The 17,412-nt window shown below is 41.8% G+C and overlaps 2 protein-coding genes across 3 annotated transcripts; both read left to right on the top strand.

Moving 5' to 3' along the window:
* Positions 1 to 23: 23 nt before the first annotated feature.
* On the top strand, positions 24 to 3,314 carry tppp2 (tubulin polymerization-promoting protein family member 2). The gene is made up of 4 exons (XM_027028618.3): positions 24 to 326; positions 2,024 to 2,234; positions 2,847 to 3,000; positions 3,120 to 3,314. The coding sequence occupies exons 2-4, from the start codon at positions 2,038 to 2,040 to the stop codon at positions 3,312 to 3,314; spliced, it is 546 nt and encodes a 181-aa protein (XP_026884419.2). The 5' UTR covers positions 24 to 326; positions 2,024 to 2,037.
* Positions 3,199 to 15,059, top strand: tagln2 (transgelin 2). Of its 2 annotated transcripts, none has more exons than XM_081719960.1 (5): positions 3,199 to 4,642; positions 11,853 to 12,037; positions 12,536 to 12,707; positions 12,924 to 13,026; positions 14,688 to 15,059. In XM_081719960.1, the coding sequence occupies exons 2-5, from the start codon at positions 11,858 to 11,860 to the stop codon at positions 14,830 to 14,832; spliced, it is 600 nt and encodes a 199-aa protein (XP_081576086.1). In that variant the 5' UTR covers positions 3,199 to 4,642; positions 11,853 to 11,857; the 3' UTR covers positions 14,833 to 15,059. The 2 variants fall into 2 exon arrangements, with proteins under 2 accessions (XP_081576086.1, XP_026884425.1); XM_027028624.3 differs by lacking the exon at positions 3,199 to 4,642 and adding an exon at positions 7,299 to 7,471.
* The last annotated feature ends 2,353 nt before the right edge of the window (positions 15,060 to 17,412 follow it).

Raw genomic sequence — 17,412 nt, 5'->3', positions numbered from 1 at the left:
GAAGAGCAGAGAAAAAAGGGAGGGAGAGAGAGTGTGATGTCATCGTTTGTGCTTGGCCGTGCTTTCTCTCCTCCCCCTCTGTATTACGTCATCTCTCTCTCTCTCTCTCTCTCTCACACACACACACTCACACACACTCACGTGCGGATGAATACATAGACACGCACATCAGAGCAGAGCTGAAAGGAGGGCGGACACACACATTTATATTGGTAGAAACAGGCAAGGGCGTGTACACACATACGCATGCGCAGACACACACTCAGCATCCTTGTAGAAACAGATCCGCATCAAGACTTGGAGGTTCCCATTCTCCTCAGTGTCAGGTAGGCCAACCTCTTTATCTCTCTCTCACACACACACACACACACACACACACACACACACACACATATATACCCACCAACAACGACACGAAGGCATACAAATAATTGTGACCTAGAATAGTATAAGGGCAGTTAACATGTTAAATCTTCACTTTAAACATGTTAAATGCTAAGCATGTTAATTCTCCTTGGTCTTTTGTAGAAAATTGATTCAAACATGTTATGTGCTTAACAAAATCTTAACTATAAATGTTTTGGAAAATGTCAGTGGTCGCAGTTTATGGTTTCTAGAAATACAGCTTTTTGCTTGTGTATTGATTTACTTGTTGCTATCTATGCAAACTCCATTCAGTTTTCATAAAGCCCACCCAAAAAAATCTTGACTCTGTCTCTGAACCACAGGGATATTATTTTCAATTCTTTTTAACTTCACCATAGATTTGTCACTGGATAATGGCAAAATTATTACTTGCTGGTGCTTACTGCGATGATGCAATGGCTCTGATATGTTTAACTGTTAACTATTCACAGATGAACATCACATGAAATGCACTAAAATATTTCACTAAAAAGCACAGAACATAAACTCTTTTGATGCAACCACGAAATGATTACAGTAAATTTACTGGATGTTTTACAGTACACATTTACAATACAACTTTAAAGCACATGTACAATACAATTTTACAGGACATTTCCATTATCTCTTGTAGCACCTGAAGATAACACTTTTATAGAACATACTTGGAAAAGGTTCTTGATTTCATTGTTAACAGACATGGCAAAAATTTAGAAACTTTTGAAGGCGACTCTTTGTAGCATTCACTTTTAACTCTGTGAGGTTAATGACGATGTCATGCCATGAAACTCTTCCATTTGAGCTCCAGTGAGTTTGGTGCCATGATCACTGCAGTGATGAGTATTTTCACCTGACATATGCACATGGGGGGGTTGCCAGAGAAAGGGTTTTATCCTAAATACAATCAGAGCATATGGCATGTGCGTGTGTGTGCGCGTGTGTGTGCGCGTGTGTGCATGTGTGTGTGCACCTGTGTGTGCGTGTGTGTGTGTTTATGTGTGCGTGTGAAAGTTGGTGATCGGAAAGAAAAAAAAGAGGAGAATTCATATGTAGGAACAATGCTGTCATGTATCAGAAGCTTCTGTACTGATGTGATCAAAAGACTTACTGAATAGCAATGCTCTAAGTGAGCTTTTAGTGTTAAATGTTTTGGTGTGTGTGTGTGTGTGTGTGTGTGTGTGTGTGTGTGTGTGTGTGTGTGTGTGTGTGTGTGTATGTCTCTGTCTGTGAGAGAGAGAGAGAGAGAGAGAGAGCGAGCGAGAACGAGCAAGCATTTATCAGCTCCGTCTGGCAGTTAATCTCACTAATGGAGTAAATGAGCATATAAGCAAAGGCTCATGGGATAGCAAGGAGAGATGCTGAATCATGGTAACACATCACCATCACAACACTATTTCAACATTTATACAATATATACCTCCTGCATCAGAAGACAGCAGTGAAGAAGGAACCAGAAAAGTCTTTGGTTAAATTAGCTTGGATGCACAGAAATACAAATATATATTGAACTGACTGGACTCTCTCTCTCTCTCTCTCTCTCTCTCTCTCTCTCTCTCTCTCTCTAATGCCTGTTTTCTTTCTTTTGTCCAAATTGCTGTGATATTCCTTGATATTCTAGATTTTTCTGGTAGCATGGCAGAGGGCTCTGGCACAGCATCAGTGGCGGATATGGAGGCAGCATTCCAGAAGTTTGCTGTGCATGGTGACTCCAAGGCCACTGGGAAAGAAATGAATGGAAAGAACTTTGCCAAACTGTGCAAAGACTGCAAGGTGATCGATGGGAAGGGTGTCACCGGCACCGATGTGGACATCGTTTTCAGCAAAGTGAAGTAGGTGTTTGAGGGAGCAAAGAGCAAAGCCAGTTATGTCTTGGGTTCGTTCCCATGTCAGTCCTGGAACTGGTCTGGGGTTAGTCCCGAGATTAGTTCAGGATTAGATCATATGATTAATTGTGTATTTTGTGGTGGGTTTAGTTTAGTATGGGATTAGTTTTGTTGATACTCCTTGAATAACACCTGAAATCTTCCCAACATATAAATCATCTTGGTGGCGATGAGCAGTCAAAAATGTCTCAGACCTCATCTGTGTGCAGCTTTGCTGTGATGTTACAAATAATGATGTCATGTTATGTCATGTGAACTATAGTTCAGTCAGGGGTTCGCAGCTCTGGCACTGAAGGGTCTCACTGCTTTGGCAGAATGAACCACCACAAAACATTAAGCACTTAATGACCACCAGGCAAACATCAAGAACTTAATATCTTGAAGTGGTTTAGTGAACAGTGAAATAAAGGCCAGTGTACACATAAAAACTATACAGATTAAATTCCAAGACCACTTTTATAGTTCATAATAAAATTCATATATTAAATCTCTCTCTCTCTCTTTCTGTGTGTGTGTGTGTGTGTTTGCGTGTGCGTGTGTGTGTGTGTATTTGTGTAGAGCCAAGTCTGCACGCGTGATTACATTCGAACAGTTCACACAGGCCATGACAGAGTTGGCACCCAAGCGCTTTAAAGGGAAAGGCCAGGAGGAGGCGCTGCAGAGCCTTTATGGCCTCATCGCAGGCAAGGAGCCCACCAACGTGGGCGTGACGGTGGGTAGCAGCGGTCTCACGCATTCACCCTCACTGCAGTCACTGTCTCCTCACTCTCTGGTTTCCACCTGTCTCACTCTCATTCAGTCATGCGTGTGTGTGTGTGCGTGTGAGTGTAGAAAGTGGCCAAGGCTTCCGCGGTGGACCGGCTGACAGACAGCAGTAAGTACACAGGCTCCCATAAAGAGCGCTTCGACGAGTCCGGCAGAGGGAGAGGCAGAGCGGGGCGAGAGGAGATGCCGGACACCAGCGGCTATGTGGGGGCCTACAAGGGCCAGGGCACTTACGACAGCAAAGTGAAGGAAGACGCATGAGAGGAGGAGAGGGAGAGAGGAGGAGATGAGGAGAGGAGTAGAGTGGAGGTGAGGAGGGAGGAGAGACACAAGGAGCTTGGTTCATTTTGATGCAGAGAATTATGGTTCATTTTGCTGCATGTTTCACTGAGCCTTATGGACTTTGTATTTCAGTTGCATATCTGTTAAAAATACACTAACCTCGAGTTCCTCTGCTCCTTCTAGACTGCCTTTATTGGTGAGTGTTCAGCTTTCTGTGTCAGCCTTTGCAGAAACGCTTAAGCAACACTTCCATAACGTTCAAGCAATGTATCTGTGGTCGTAGTACTGGTGCCTTATTTATGTTTCCGGTCACTGACACTTTAGCGCTACTCCTGTGAATCTCTCCTGCGGACTGCATCCTATATCCTTTCATTTCTCTGTTATTCCTTCTCCTTTAGAGAATGCAGGATATATAAACATCCTACTGAATATAAAACTCTGAGTGTGCTTATAATTAATGACTAAATTGATGAGGTAACCAAAAACAGAGCAGTGAGCTGATCTGAGGTAAGCTGAGCTAATCAGTAACGCACTGAAAACTGGACTGTTTTCCAGAACGCTGATCAGTCTGGCTCTCTAAGTCACAGTCTGGTTCTCTAAGATCTCCTGACATTGTTACAAACAGCTGGAAAATATTTGTTAACCAAATTTCTTCTCCAAATGTATAATCACTAGCGGCAGTGATGATAATTCATAGAGGATGGCATTAATGTAATTAATATCAGATGTTAGCTGTTCAGAGATGACAATTAACACTGTGTGCTTGGACTCTGCCATTATGCAAACTTGCAAAGTCAGACAATATATCATCAGTTTGGAAATGATGCCATCACACGTTAGAACGTGAGGACCATGAGGTCATCTGTGTGTGTGTGTGTGTGTGTGTGTGTGTGTGTGTGTGTGTGTGTGTGTGTGTGTGTGTGTGTGTGTGAATGATTGTGTGTCTGCATGCCTAGTGGTGGATGATGTTCTCTCCTGGGTGGTGTCCTCTCTCTCCCCTCCAGGCACCTGATTCAGTCCCCCAGAGGCCTGAGGGGTCTGGTTGAGTGTACACTGTGTGTGTGTGTCCCATCCCAGGGGGCAGGGTTTCTGTTTGAGAGTACACTGTGTGCAATTTGCTGCCACTTCTCACTGGTGTGTGACTGGAGGTAAATGCTGAGTGTGTGTTAATTATAAAGCAACCTTGGATTCCTTGAAATACACTATATAAATAATACTTAATTCATTCATTCTAAGATTTCTAAGCAATTGATATGTCTTACTGTTAAATAAAGTGTTATTGGATAATAATCAACGTGTGAAATAAGGTAGGCTTTTCCATTCAGTATCTAGTTCATGTGTATTTCAGAAGTTATAGTAGTCATTATCTAGAGTTCATAAGTAGTTAATATATAGTTAATATCCAGAATAGAATGGTTGGGAAGAATGTTTTCCCAAAGCCTGTAAATTGTGCAATTTTCATGTAATGCTCCTTTATATATAAAGTGATTAATATCAGATAAAGATAAAGAATATTTCAAAAGTACCTTGACGTTTCTCTTCTCACTACTGGCTAAGGTCTATCGTGTCTGCTGTTTGCTGTCTAGTTTGTGCTTGTATCTCTGTCACGCTGTAAACACCCAAAATATTCCCAAATAAAATCTCAGTTCTGAAGGTTTTTGTCTGTTGCGTGAAAACCTTTCCTTGATGTTGTGAGCTGGCTACTCAGGAGCACACAACCGCCCATACCAGGAGAAGTCCTGCAGGGTCTGAGGATGTTTGGGTGTGGGTCTTAGTCGACCTCAAGGCTTTCAGGAATGACTCTGTCAAAACAGTTCTTCTGGCACATTCTTGGGGGAGCAGTACTTTGTTTGTTCATGATTTGGCTCTTGTGTGTTGTGCTAGTTTGACTTCGACCTGCTCATGTTTGATTTTGCAATCAGAACGTTCTAAATTTTTCAGAGAGAGAGAGAGAGAGAGAGAGAGAGAGCTCCCCCACCCTATCCCTCTCTCTCTCACACACACATTAAAACCCTGTTAATGAGGTGCTGTCCCACCATTAGCTTGCACTGGACCGTCACACTTAATTTTTTAATTAATTTTTTCACAGTTCTTCTGAGCTTTCTCTGTTAGCTGAGATGATTATATGTAAAGACTTTCTATGTGCCCAAACTTTGAATTAAATCACTTTAGATGGTCCTTCTGCTCGTCATACCTGTCATCAGAGTCTCTCCTACCAGATTTCAAAATCAGCTCTTTTGTGTTGTATGTGATTCAGATAAATGTTGGCACTGGTAATGCTGAAGGGAGATAGGCTTTACATAACAGCATTTTATTGTAGTGTGAGTGATTAAAGGATTAAAGGACTTTTTTGTTGAGCTTTGTCTGCAGTTCTTTTGTTGAAATTGTGCACTCTTTCAAATGTAAACTAAATAAGCTTGTGAGGTATTTTGCTTTATTGCTGTTGTTGTTAGTGGTGGTGATGTTGGTGTGTTAGAGTGGTGAAACCTGAACTTTGCAGTGTTATTGTTGTGGTTAATGGTGGATAGTGCTTTGGCTTGTGCTCTGGCCAGATCTCTGTATCACTTCTGTAAAGCTGTGACGTGTTCGTGCACAAAGCTGGGGGCGAATGTGCATCAGCCTCTCTCTTAGTCCACATTCTGGGAGAATAAGAGAAAGGCTGGATCTTAAAATAAAATACCCCCCCCCCCCACACACACACAGTATAGCACTAATACACACTATAATGGTACAGAAACATTATACGTATGGCTAAATATTTCTCTCAGTCTCTCTCGTTTCCCATCAAGATGAAAGTGAGAGGAGAGAAATGAGAACTCTGTTCCCCAAAGTAAACCCAGAACTCATGTACACACCACGCGCACACCACGCACACATTCCTGCACATATGAGCCAAGGTTGTAGTTACTTTCCCAGAGTTACATGCCATTTACTACAAATGTTTTAGCTGAATGACCTTAGTTGTGCTATTTTCATTCGTGCCTCGTGTAAGAATAAAAAGTATGCGTGACTCCTTAAAAGGCCAGACTCCTGTTCCCACTATCTCAGCAGGGCAGGGGCAGCACATGAACACAGGAGCATACGCTTTCACTGCAGACATGAGGAACACAAAGGGCTTGTTTGCAGCAGGGCCTTTACCTCCTCACTCCTAGAACAGTTTCAGAATCGTCCACGGGGGGAAAATTCAATAATGTATTACAATATATTACAATATTTTCAACTAAAAGAGAAAAAAAGTTAGCAAATGAGCATTCGTAATGGAAATTATGTCTGAAATAATGTTTCTGAATTTGATGGAGACAACGAAGATTATAATAGTGATAAAAGGAAGGTTCTGTCATTATGGGAACTTGCAAAGTTAGACTATATATATATATATATATCATCAGTGCCATCACACATTGTAGAATGAGGTCATCTGGTGTTAGATGGGAGTGGTGTGCATGCATGTGTATGTGTGTGTGTGCGTGCGTGTGTGTATTTCCCTTTCATTCTCTCTTCATTTAAGTTCCATTCTATTCCCCTACTTCTGTCATTTGAATAGTTGTGAGTATATCTCAAATTATGATCATTTGATTGCTTTTTTGACATAAGTGATATATCTAAACTATGAACCGCCAGTGACTAACCCCTGACCCCACCTCACATACCATCACGACCCCCCCACCCGCCATTCTCATTCATTCTGCTTTTCCAGGCAGGGGGGTGAAGGAGGCATTTGGAGAATTCACTCCAAAAAAAAAAGTTCTTCTCCAAAAAAGGAGGCTCGCATGCTGCCCAGGAAAATGACAAGAGGAAAAAGGAGGAGCCCGCAGGGAGAGGGAGAGGGAGAGAGAACGAGAGAAAGGAGGATGTAACCACAGCCATAAAAGGCATGGAGCTTTTCCTCATTCTTCGTCTCTCCTCCCTTCATAACGTGGGTGAGCTCACTCTCCCTCCAGCTGCCACTCCCTCCCTGAATGGAATCTGAGATAAAGAGGAAGTCGAGAGTGCTCACATACACTGCTCCAGTTGCTCACACAAGTGCACATGCGCACACTGCGCTGCGGAATACACACCTAGCAACCGTGAAGGAGCTGCCTGACTTTTTTTTTTGGTGTTGTTCTAAACTGTGTGGTTTTTTCTACATCTAAACTGTGAGTATTTTCAAGCTTAACTGCTGTCGCTGTTCAGTTATCAAGACGAAGAGAAACAGAGAATGCGAGAGAGAATGCATTTTGGTACATAGCTGTTGGTTTCCTGTTTCTGCTTTGTGAAAAAAAAGTGAAAAAAAAAAACCCCTAGAGAAATGAGTATATCTGGATCCTTCAGATAATGAGGATGTCAGCACAGAGTGTGGAGATTAGTGCTAATTCCCTGCTCGGGATCAGGGTTAGGTTTAAGCTTATAGCGAAACCTATGGCCGTGCACTGTTTCACACGCTGAGACCGTTAGGTTGAGCATTTCATATTTTCACACAACTGCATTCCTCTGCTTGTTAGTACATGCCTAAAACCCTGTGTGTGTGTGTGTGTGTGTGTGTGTGTGTGTGTGTGTGTGTGTGTGTGCGCGCGCGCGCGCGCGTCTTCATGTAGAATGTTTTTTATTGGCAGAACATATGTTGCAATAACAAGATTCCCTGACCTCAACCCATCCCTTGTTCATACTCAACACACATAATAATACTGAATAACAACTGCATTGCAAAGAGTTTTGTCTAGAAAGACAGGACCCTCTCTCTTTCGCTCTCTCTCTCTCTTTCTTTCTCTTTCGCTCTCTCTCTCCCCCTTCCCTCCCTTCGTTTCTCACCCTCTTTCTCTCTTGTTTACTCAGTCTTTGACTTAGAAGCAGTTTCAGGGCCCAAACCAGTTTTGCTTAAAGCCCTCCCAGCTGGGTTTGTGTAGGGGGTGAGGGGCTCTATAAGAACGACACACTGGATCGCACTAAGGCATCTAAGGGGTTAAGGATTTACGTTTGGCTGTGCACATGAGTGCACTTGAGAGGAACAAGATTGCAATAACTGGGAAAAACATCTCACATGCAATCGTCTGTTAAAGGATATTCACTTTTTTTCTGCATAGTAATAGCAATGTACTGTCATGTCAGAAGATTGAGAAATGCTAGTTTATGTGTGTGTGTGTGTGTGTGTGTGTGTGTGTGTGTGTGTGTGTGTGTGTATGTAGAGCAAAAGTAAGATTGCTACTTTGTAATTCGTGATGCATGTTTATAGAAGTTATCGTTAACTTCTGGCTAAAGTTCAGGGTGTTTGCATGTATATTTTGGGAACACTGAGAAAGCCACACATGAGACAACAACAAATCTTTACTAATTGAACATGCAGTTAGACTGCACAAGGACTACAATTAAAAATAAATAAATAATACAGGATGGAACAGACCCAGAATGAGGATATTGCAACATCTTTCTAGCTCTCTCACGGTCTAACTTTAATTCCCTCTCACATTCTCACATACCAACAAAGACACATAATTAGGCATTCTGGATTATGATTTATTCTGAATAAACTGCATTTTGTAAGAAAGTCATAAACTTTCACATATAATCATCTTGAAACAGGATGACCCTGATTTTATTGGCATCATAGATTTGTACAATTTGAAACCACATAGCTCCTGGGGTCTTCATTTAAAGTGTTATGTAGAATCTCTCCTCTGTGTGAAAGTTTTGTATATCTCCATGTGTCCCCAGCCCCTCAAAATCCTGTTACTTACATGCTTACAACTGTTTAGATGTCCACCTGTAGAAGTGTATGCTTAATCCCACATTTATAATCCACCCCAGAATTCTTGACACCCTTGGTAAACATTGTCTTTGTTATATCTGATTGATTTTATTTAGTAGCTTGTTGGTTCATGAAACATATTCAAAAGAAAGAAACCATTTCACTCATACAGGAAGTTTACAAAGGCAGGCCATGTTTCTTCTGGCAGGATGGGCAGGACCAGTAGAAATATGCCTGTTAGAAACTGCTTCAAAGTGACCAGTACATCAGGTTCGATCTCCTCCAACTTACCCTCTGCCCTCTGTCCTCTGTCCTCTGTAGCCGGATCAATCCAGAGAAGTCAAGAGACACTGACACCAGGGTAGTGAATCAAGAGAGTGCCACTTTATTGAGGAAAGCACAGAGTATATATGTGTCCTATATCTACTATCTAAATCTACAGGATGATGGGGAAAAGTGAGGCATATTCTAAGGGTCTACCTAGAAAGGAAAGAAGCAAGGCTAGTAAAGATTAAATGTTCTCCTCATGACCGAGCCACGAGCTGTAGCCGTGCGAGCTATGAATCACTGCTGTGTGTAGAGAGACTGAGGGTTAGCGCCGGTGAGCAGAGTGAGTCAGGGTTAGCGGGTCATTTCAGTTCACATCAGTCTGGTGACAATCACTAATGAAGCTACGTGTTCTACAGTGAAATGCAGAGAAAGCGATAGAGGAATACAGAAAGAGGGCCAGAGAGAGAGAGGACGGGAAAGAGACATAAAGAAAGAGGGGACAGAGAGGAAGAGGAAGGGAGGGGAGAGAGGGGAGAAGAGACACAAAGAGGGAGAGGGGGACAAATTCAACACAAAGGCAGGAGGTCCACAGGAAGTGGGGGAAGGGGAAACACTGAAGAAGCAGGAAGCGACTAGTGAGGCTTCCGCTGATGATCACGTGACTTGTTATAACCTTTCAACTCTAATTGACCAGCAGCTTGCAGATCAATGTGACTTGAGCACACAATTGACAGGGTGGATCTTTGACTGCGTGTGTGTTCCATTATGGCTTTGGCCTCCTCAGTTGCACTCTCCACCAGTATTTTTAAAGCAGACCTGCGGTAACATGTACTTACATAGCTGCGTCCATTGCACTGGGCAGAGGAGTGACATTTGATCCCTGCTGCTCAACTCTGTCCATTATGTCTGTTCCTCTTTATATGACTCAAATAATATCATTTTTGAGACCATATTGACATAAAAGGATGTTTATCCAAACATAGAGTGGCTGAAACTGACAAAATGGTTGGTTAGGTAGAATCCTCACTTGTGTGTATGAATAGTGATTATGGTACCTGGCCTGCTGTAATGAGGGAGAGGTCATGCTAGAAGAAGCCCAGTATTTCATTCTAAAGAGCAACTCGCCTGCGAATCAGCAGTGAGTCAGAGTGTAACGAGCTTCAGGCTGGCGAATCAGCAGGGAGTAAGAATTTACAAGCGTCAGGCCTGTCACCTTGATGCCTCCTGGCCATGTATGGAGGTAAAACCTGTCAGGCTCTCTGCATTCAGCTATAGCTAGTGTCAGAGATCCAGATGATTAGTGAATGGGAAAGGAGCCAATACCCTTGGCACACACACACACACACACACACTTTCTGCAGCTGGGTTTACTGACTGCTTCGCTCCCTCCCTTCCACTCCACACTCCACCTCGTGTGTGTGTGTGTGTGTGTGTGTGTGTGTGTGTGTGTGTGTGTGTGTGTGTGTGTGTGTGTGTGGGAGAGTGGGGTTAGCTTCAAATTTGCCATCCTCATCGATTTGTCTCCTTCCCAGTAAGGTCAGCTGAGGTATTGTTGAGGCCCAATCAGCTCACACTTAGCTGTGCTCCTCCTGCTGTCATCTGCTGACATTCACACATATTATTACTTATTTAATTTAACGTGTTTGCTTCTGTTGAACAGATGGATACACCCATATTTAATGATAACTGATATATAATAATAGTATAATATTTGATAATGACAAAGTTGTCAGGCTCCACTGGGAAAGCTGATAATGTAATTGCTCAAATGCTGTTTTAAACTCTATGAAAGCATGCACACCACATAAACAAACTTATTCTCTCTCTCTCAATCTCTCTCTCTCTCTCTCTCTCTCTCTCTCTCTCTCTCTCTGTCTTTCTCTCTCTTTCACACATACACATGCAGACATTGATCAGCAGTTTCTGATTAAGGAGTTTACCAACTGTGGGCCAGTTTAGTGGGTGTATACTGCTTGCTCATTCAACCAGAAGGCTTCTCAAGAGACAGCGCGTACACGTGCACACACACACACACACACACACACACACACACACACACACACACACACACACACACACACACACACACACACCCCAGCACCACCACCACCACCACCTTACTCATTTATCTACGTAAAGCATTAGGTAAACACTTAGTTTCATGAAAGATAATCCCTCCAAAATATTTAGTTACATCTTAGTTACCAGGGGAATTCTTAAAATTATGTAAAAATGAAAATGTTTTCTCTCAATGTCTGTACATGTATTTGTATACATTTAATAAACTTATGAGAAAACACAAGAAAACTCAGAACAACATATGACAAAATTTATGAAATCTCTATTTCTGGTTCTTACAATTTTCATTTGTTTACTTTAAAGAAACTATTTTTCAGTATGAGCCAAAATTAGGGACTAGGGACAGGGTCAAGACAAGCAGATTTTGTTACAGGATATTTTAAATGCGTAAGGCCTCAGAGGTATATCAATACTGAATTTTGTGTGTGTGTGTGTGTGTTTTGCAGGCAGAATGGCAAACAAGGGTCCATCGTATGGTCTGAGCCGTGAGGTGCAGAGTAAGATCGATAAGAAGTACGACCCTGAACTGGAGGACCGTTTGGTAGACTGGATATCTGTGCAGTGTGGTGGATCCGTGGGCAAACCCCAGCCAGGCAAACAGGGCTTCCAAGCATGGCTCAAGGACGGCTGTGTAAGCTTCCACAGAATGTGTGTGTGTGTGTGTGTGTGTGTGTGTGCTTATGTGGGCATGTGTGTGTTTGTGTCAGGACAGAGAAACAGGGAAAATAATCTGAAAAGATGGTGCGATGACCCTTTGGTTGGTCTTGGTATTTTTTAGGACTTTTTTCAGATAAATTGGTAGGTGGAGTTATTTACTTTAAATGGGTCCCAACCCACAGGTCTGTCCTGTTATAAAAGGCCTATAAGTGGGTCCCACCCTACAGTTGTGTCCTGTTATAAAATGCCTGTAAGAGTCCCACCGCGCAGGTGTGTTCTGTTATAAAATGCCTGTAAGAGGGTCCCACCGCGCAGGTGTGTTCTGTTATAAAACGCCTGTAAGAGGGTCCCACTGCGCAGGTGTGTTCTGTTATATAAGTCCTGCTCCAGACAGTTGAAGCTAACAGTCTGGTGCTGGCTGCTGGTTGTTGTGAGCCTACAATGTCACCTCCCTCCTCCGTCCTCACTGTAGATCCTGTGTGAGCTGATTAACAGCCTGTACAGGGACGCCAAGCCTGTAAAGAAGATCCAGAACTCCACCATGGCCTTCAAGCAGATGGAACAGATCTCCCAGTTCCTCGCTGCTGCTGAGAAATACGGCGTCACCAAGTCCGACATGTTCCAGACTGTTGACCTCTGGGAGGGTGAGACCGCCCACGGGCCTTCTCTGCCTTCAGTTCTTGGAACATATGTGTGTGTGTGTGTGTGTAATTGGACAGATGGTCATTACAAGCCTACAGGCTGATGGGTGTGGAGTTAGGATAACAACTGGTATGTGAGTCAATTTTATATGTGTATGTAAACAAGAATATGTGATGTGATGTGTGTGTGTCTGTGTGTGTGTTTGTGTGTGTTGGTAGGTAAAGACATGGCAGCTGTGCAGATGACCCTGATGGCACTGGGAAGCTTGGCGGTTACCAAGACTGATGGCTGTTACCGTGGCGACCCTTCCTGGTTCCACAGGTGAGTGTGATCAGAGCCAGTTTACGAGGAGTCTGGCCATTTCCTGTTCCTCCCTTAATATTAAAATATGACTGCAAAACACCAGCAGTTTGCAGAGAGAAGATTCGTAAAAGTGAGGAAATATCACTTTAGTAATATTTTCACATGAAGTGAGTTTACGTAAATGCCTTCTCATTAACCTTAACGCAGTCCATAGTCAGACAGACAAAGACACATCACCAGAAAACATAGTAAAGCAAAGTAAAACGCAGAAATACAAAGCGAAACATAGAGATAATTACAACAATGGCCGATACACCAATACATTTAGGAGGAAAGGAAAACGGTGAAGGGTAGAAGTACACAAAACACGAGAGGGTGGAGACAGAAATGAAACTAAAATGAAATCAAAGCCGCATAGGAACCGCACCTGAAGACTGACTGATATGGAATTTGAAAAGACAGATATGGAATAAATTAAGTAAAGTGTAAGGAATGTCGAAAAAGACATTTGCAATAAAAAAAAAAGTAGCAACATGATAAATTTGTTCTAGCACATAAACTACAACACAAACAAAAATACAAGCTGCCCTCCAACTGCCAAAACTTCCACTAAACGCGATTAGCTGCTTCATTTTTAGTGCTGTTGTATATGGCATGGAAGAAATTACTGATATAGAAGCATTTCACATTAAGAAAAACCAACAAATTTATTCTTGAATGGATATAGATTAAAATGTATTTTAAAAATGTTTCTTACATTGCTTTTATACTTACAGTTTTCAAATAGTTTTAAGTCTGTTACAAATATTTAAAATATCTAAATATTTAAAATATATTTAAAACATTTTTTTTCACTACTTGCCTGCTATAGATTGCACTGTTTATTTATGCGCACCAAAAGTCCACTCTAATAAAATGAAATATTCGTTTGAATTAAATTATTATTTTGCATTATGTAAGGACACAAAAAATTAAATCGTAATCAAGAATGAAAAAAATTAATTAGATTAACTCTGTTAAAGTATTGCCCTGCTCTAGCTGAAATAGTCTAATCTAAATCCTACTCCCCAAATCCTGTTTTCTCTAGAAAAAAAGAAATATACAGCTAAGGTCATAAACCGGCTGTGGTGGCAATTCTCTTCTCGACACTTTTTCTGGTGTGAGTGCTTACAGTTCCTGTATTCATTTTGTTTCTTGCAACTCATTGTCATAACAACCTGACAACAAAATCAAAATCTGATGTCGACTCGGTAATACAAAAGTGTCAGTGTTTTAGCACCATAGCAACGAGGAAACAAGCACTTATCAGTCAGACGGTTAATTTTTTATCTTGCACAGTGTTAGCTCCAGAAATAACTCTATGTAAATGAATCTCTGAGGTTCTGGAAGTTTCTCTATTTTATGAAGCAACAGGCTCCTTCAAGGTGACTATCAGCATAACAGATTTGAAACTGTTCATTTTGGATTTAGGCTAATGCTCTTGTGTATAAATCTTTCTGAAGGTTACAGTGTTTTTGACCAATTGAGAAAGTCGTGTGAGGTTCCTGGTGATACCCGTGACTTCCAGTTCAAGGAGCACATTTCCAGGTGTTTTTCTTCATATCTCTCATTGGGTGTGTGTACATGCATTGTGTGTGTGTGTGTGTGTGTGTGTGTGTGTGTGTGTGTGCGTGCATCAGGAAAGCTCAGGAGAACAGGCGAGATTTCACGGAGGAGCAGATGAAGGAGGGGCAGTCTGTCATCGGTCTGCAGATGGGCACCAACAAAGGAGCATCACAGGCAGGCATGACTGGCTATGGACGACCCCGACAGATCATCAACTAGGGGGCATTACCTCTAACCCCCTCTTCCTGGCCAATCAGTGAGGACCAAACTGGTGCCTGGCCACTCCCACTCAGCCCATGGAAAAAAAACTGGAGAATCAGGGACCAAAAGATACACAAACACACACACACTCCCTCACACACACACACACACACACACACACACACACACACACACACACACACACACACACACACACACACACACATACATACACACAGACACACCACATGCAATCTGTTGTTGTTTGTAAACATTTATATTAAATATACCATATCAGTAGCTACATTCCATTAAAATTCAGTGGTATTTCTTTAGGGTGCAGTGGTATTCCATTAGAATGCACTGGTAGTCCTTTAGGATGCATTGGTATTCCAATAGAATGCAGTGGTATGCCATTACAGTGTAGGTCTGTTATTCTGGAACTTATTTAAGTTCATTGCAGTAGTTCAGAACTGTTATGACTCGGTTCCTCTTTATATAGATCTCATCTCAGATTAGCCTAATGCTAATATATGACCCGGTGCCTTAATCTCACTGTGTTTATTATACATTGTATATTGATTCTTAATAAATGATTTTTGAAATATAACTTGGTTCAACTTAACAAATTTGTGCATTTTTATTTTTGTTGGCACAAGACTTTTCTGTGGACACATTCAGACTTGTAGTACATTATACTACCACCATGGGTACTCATTTGAAAACCTTCTTCAGCCTGGACAAAAACAAGAGCTGTTTTTGATTTTGCACTGGTGCCCATTGTGACATTTGAAAATAAGAAATAACAGATATGAGATGTATGACCCCACCCCAGATCCCACAAATCCTCACCCACAATTGCTCCAGACTATAGTGCTATCACTTGATCTGGGTTTGCAATCAGATGGGGGTCCTTTCCATACCAGCATAGATTAGACCAGAGGATAAGGGCTATTGCTGAGAGAGAGAGAGAGAGAGAGAGGGGGGGGGGGAGAAGCAGTGGGAATACAAAAATTAGCAACATGACTCATTTGTGAACAAGAATAAAAATTTCTATGAATAAGCAAGGGGGGAGGGGGGGGGGGGGGGGGGAATGTGGTTTAAGATGTTTACACAGCTTGTGATACCTTCTGAGGGCCTTACCCTGGTTCCTTATCTCACAATGTTTCCAAGTCATGTTTCCTAGCAACAGTGTGTAAAACAGCACTAAGGCTGCACACACACATTCCGGCTCAGAAGAGCAGTGCTACACTTAGAAGAAGTTTGTAGTCTGTTGTTAAAGGTATGCGAGATTGATTGCATTGAGGTATTTAGTGTTAAGTAAATGGGAAGTTATTTACTGTCAGTTGATAAGATGCAAGTGCTTCAGTGAGGCCTAAGGGGTCCTCTAAGGTATTCTAGTGTTAGATGGTGTTTCAGTTCTGGGAGAGTAGTCTTATAGATGCCTGTCACTATCTGGCTGGCTGTCTCTCTCTTTCTTTCTTTCTCTCTCTCTCTCTCTCTCTCTCTCTCTCTCTCTCTCTCTCTCTCTCTCTCTCTCTAACAGCTGTTTGGAACTATTCAAGTCAATTCAATTTTACTGTCATTCACAATGAGCAAGCATGTGTAAACGAAAAGAGGATACAGCATCGCTAAGGCACAGGTAGTATAAAACTTACACAGGCAGTATAGAAGTTAGAAATTGTGTCATTGTGTATCATGCATTGACATTATGTTCTCCAGTGAATACCAATTACTTAAAAAACACACATACATAAACATACATAAGAAGACGAAGGTTAACACCCAAAAAGGAGACAATAAATAAATAAAAGAAGACAATTAATAGCAAAATCAACAGTATATGAGAAAGAAGAGCAGAAAAGCAGTGTTTATCTGTACATTCCCAGGTGAACTGTATAATTCTTATACTGCACTTAGAGTTTGCTATTAAATATAAAGCATATATGAAATTTATAAGATAAAATAATAACAGCAATGTTAGTAAAGTGCAAGTTTACACTGAAATGTTACAGATTTGTGTGGACTGTGCAAACTGCAAATGGATTCTGAGCTGTGAAAATGACAAATGTATTATAAACATCAATATTTGGATATGATTTATTGGATGTGAATTACGTATTTTATGTGGATAAGATTCAACTGTCCAAATGATACGTGACTGTAAGCATTGAATGTTTAAGTAGCATTTCACAATATAATGAGATAATCCATATGTCAAAGTTTCCTGAAATCCATAAGTTTCTTAGTCTTTTGTACTGTACATTCAAAAGGTTGTTGGAAGAGTATCATGCCATGAGTTGCAGAATTGCAACAATGTCTCATCATCGTTGCTGATTCGGCCTATCACAATATCTTCCACACACACTTGATTATTGTATTAGACCGGTGCGTTGCCTGGCAGTCATGAGTGAAAAGGGACTAAAGGAGGGGACTCAGGACACGACCTTGAGGAGGTGTGTTTATACTGAGGGTCAGGGTGGAGGAGTTGTGTTGGCACTGAGGGTCAAGGTGGAGGAGGTGTGTTGGCACTGAGGGTCAGGGTGGAGGAGGTGTGTTTATACTGAGGGTCAGGGTCGAGGAGTTGTGTTGGTACTA

The sequence above is a fragment of the Electrophorus electricus genome, chromosome 8 (genome assembly GCF_041902795.1).
Source record: "Electrophorus electricus isolate QZ-2024a chromosome 8, ASM4190279v1, whole genome shotgun sequence".
In the NCBI taxonomy this organism is placed as follows: Eukaryota; Metazoa; Chordata; class Actinopteri; order Gymnotiformes; family Gymnotidae; genus Electrophorus; species Electrophorus electricus.
The sequence above is the reverse complement of the archived record's forward strand: the minus strand, read 5'-3'. Positions and strand labels throughout refer to the sequence as shown.

What these genes read in the sequence shown, in the direction of transcription:
- tagln2 (XM_081719960.1), top strand. Translation starts at nt 11,858, where the DNA reads ATGGCAAACAAGGGTCCATCGTATGGTCTGAGCCGTGAGGTGCAGAGT. An exon ending in CATGGCTCAAGGACGGCTGT is followed by an intron (nt 12,038 to 12,535) that starts GTAAGCTTCCAC and finishes TCCTCACTGTAG; the next exon opens with ATCCTGTGTGAGCTGATTAA. An exon ending in GACCCTTCCTGGTTCCACAG is followed by an intron (nt 13,027 to 14,687) that starts GTGAGTGTGATC and finishes TGCGTGCATCAG; the next exon opens with GAAAGCTCAGGAGAACAGGC.
- tppp2 (XM_027028618.3), top strand. Translation starts at nt 2,038, where the DNA reads ATGGCAGAGGGCTCTGGCACAGCATCAGTGGCGGATATGGAGGCAGCA. An exon ending in ATCGTTTTCAGCAAAGTGAA is followed by an intron (nt 2,235 to 2,846) that starts GTAGGTGTTTGA and finishes GTATTTGTGTAG; the next exon opens with AGCCAAGTCTGCACGCGTGA. An exon ending in CCACCAACGTGGGCGTGACG is followed by an intron (nt 3,001 to 3,119) that starts GTGGGTAGCAGC and finishes GTGTGAGTGTAG; the next exon opens with AAAGTGGCCAAGGCTTCCGC.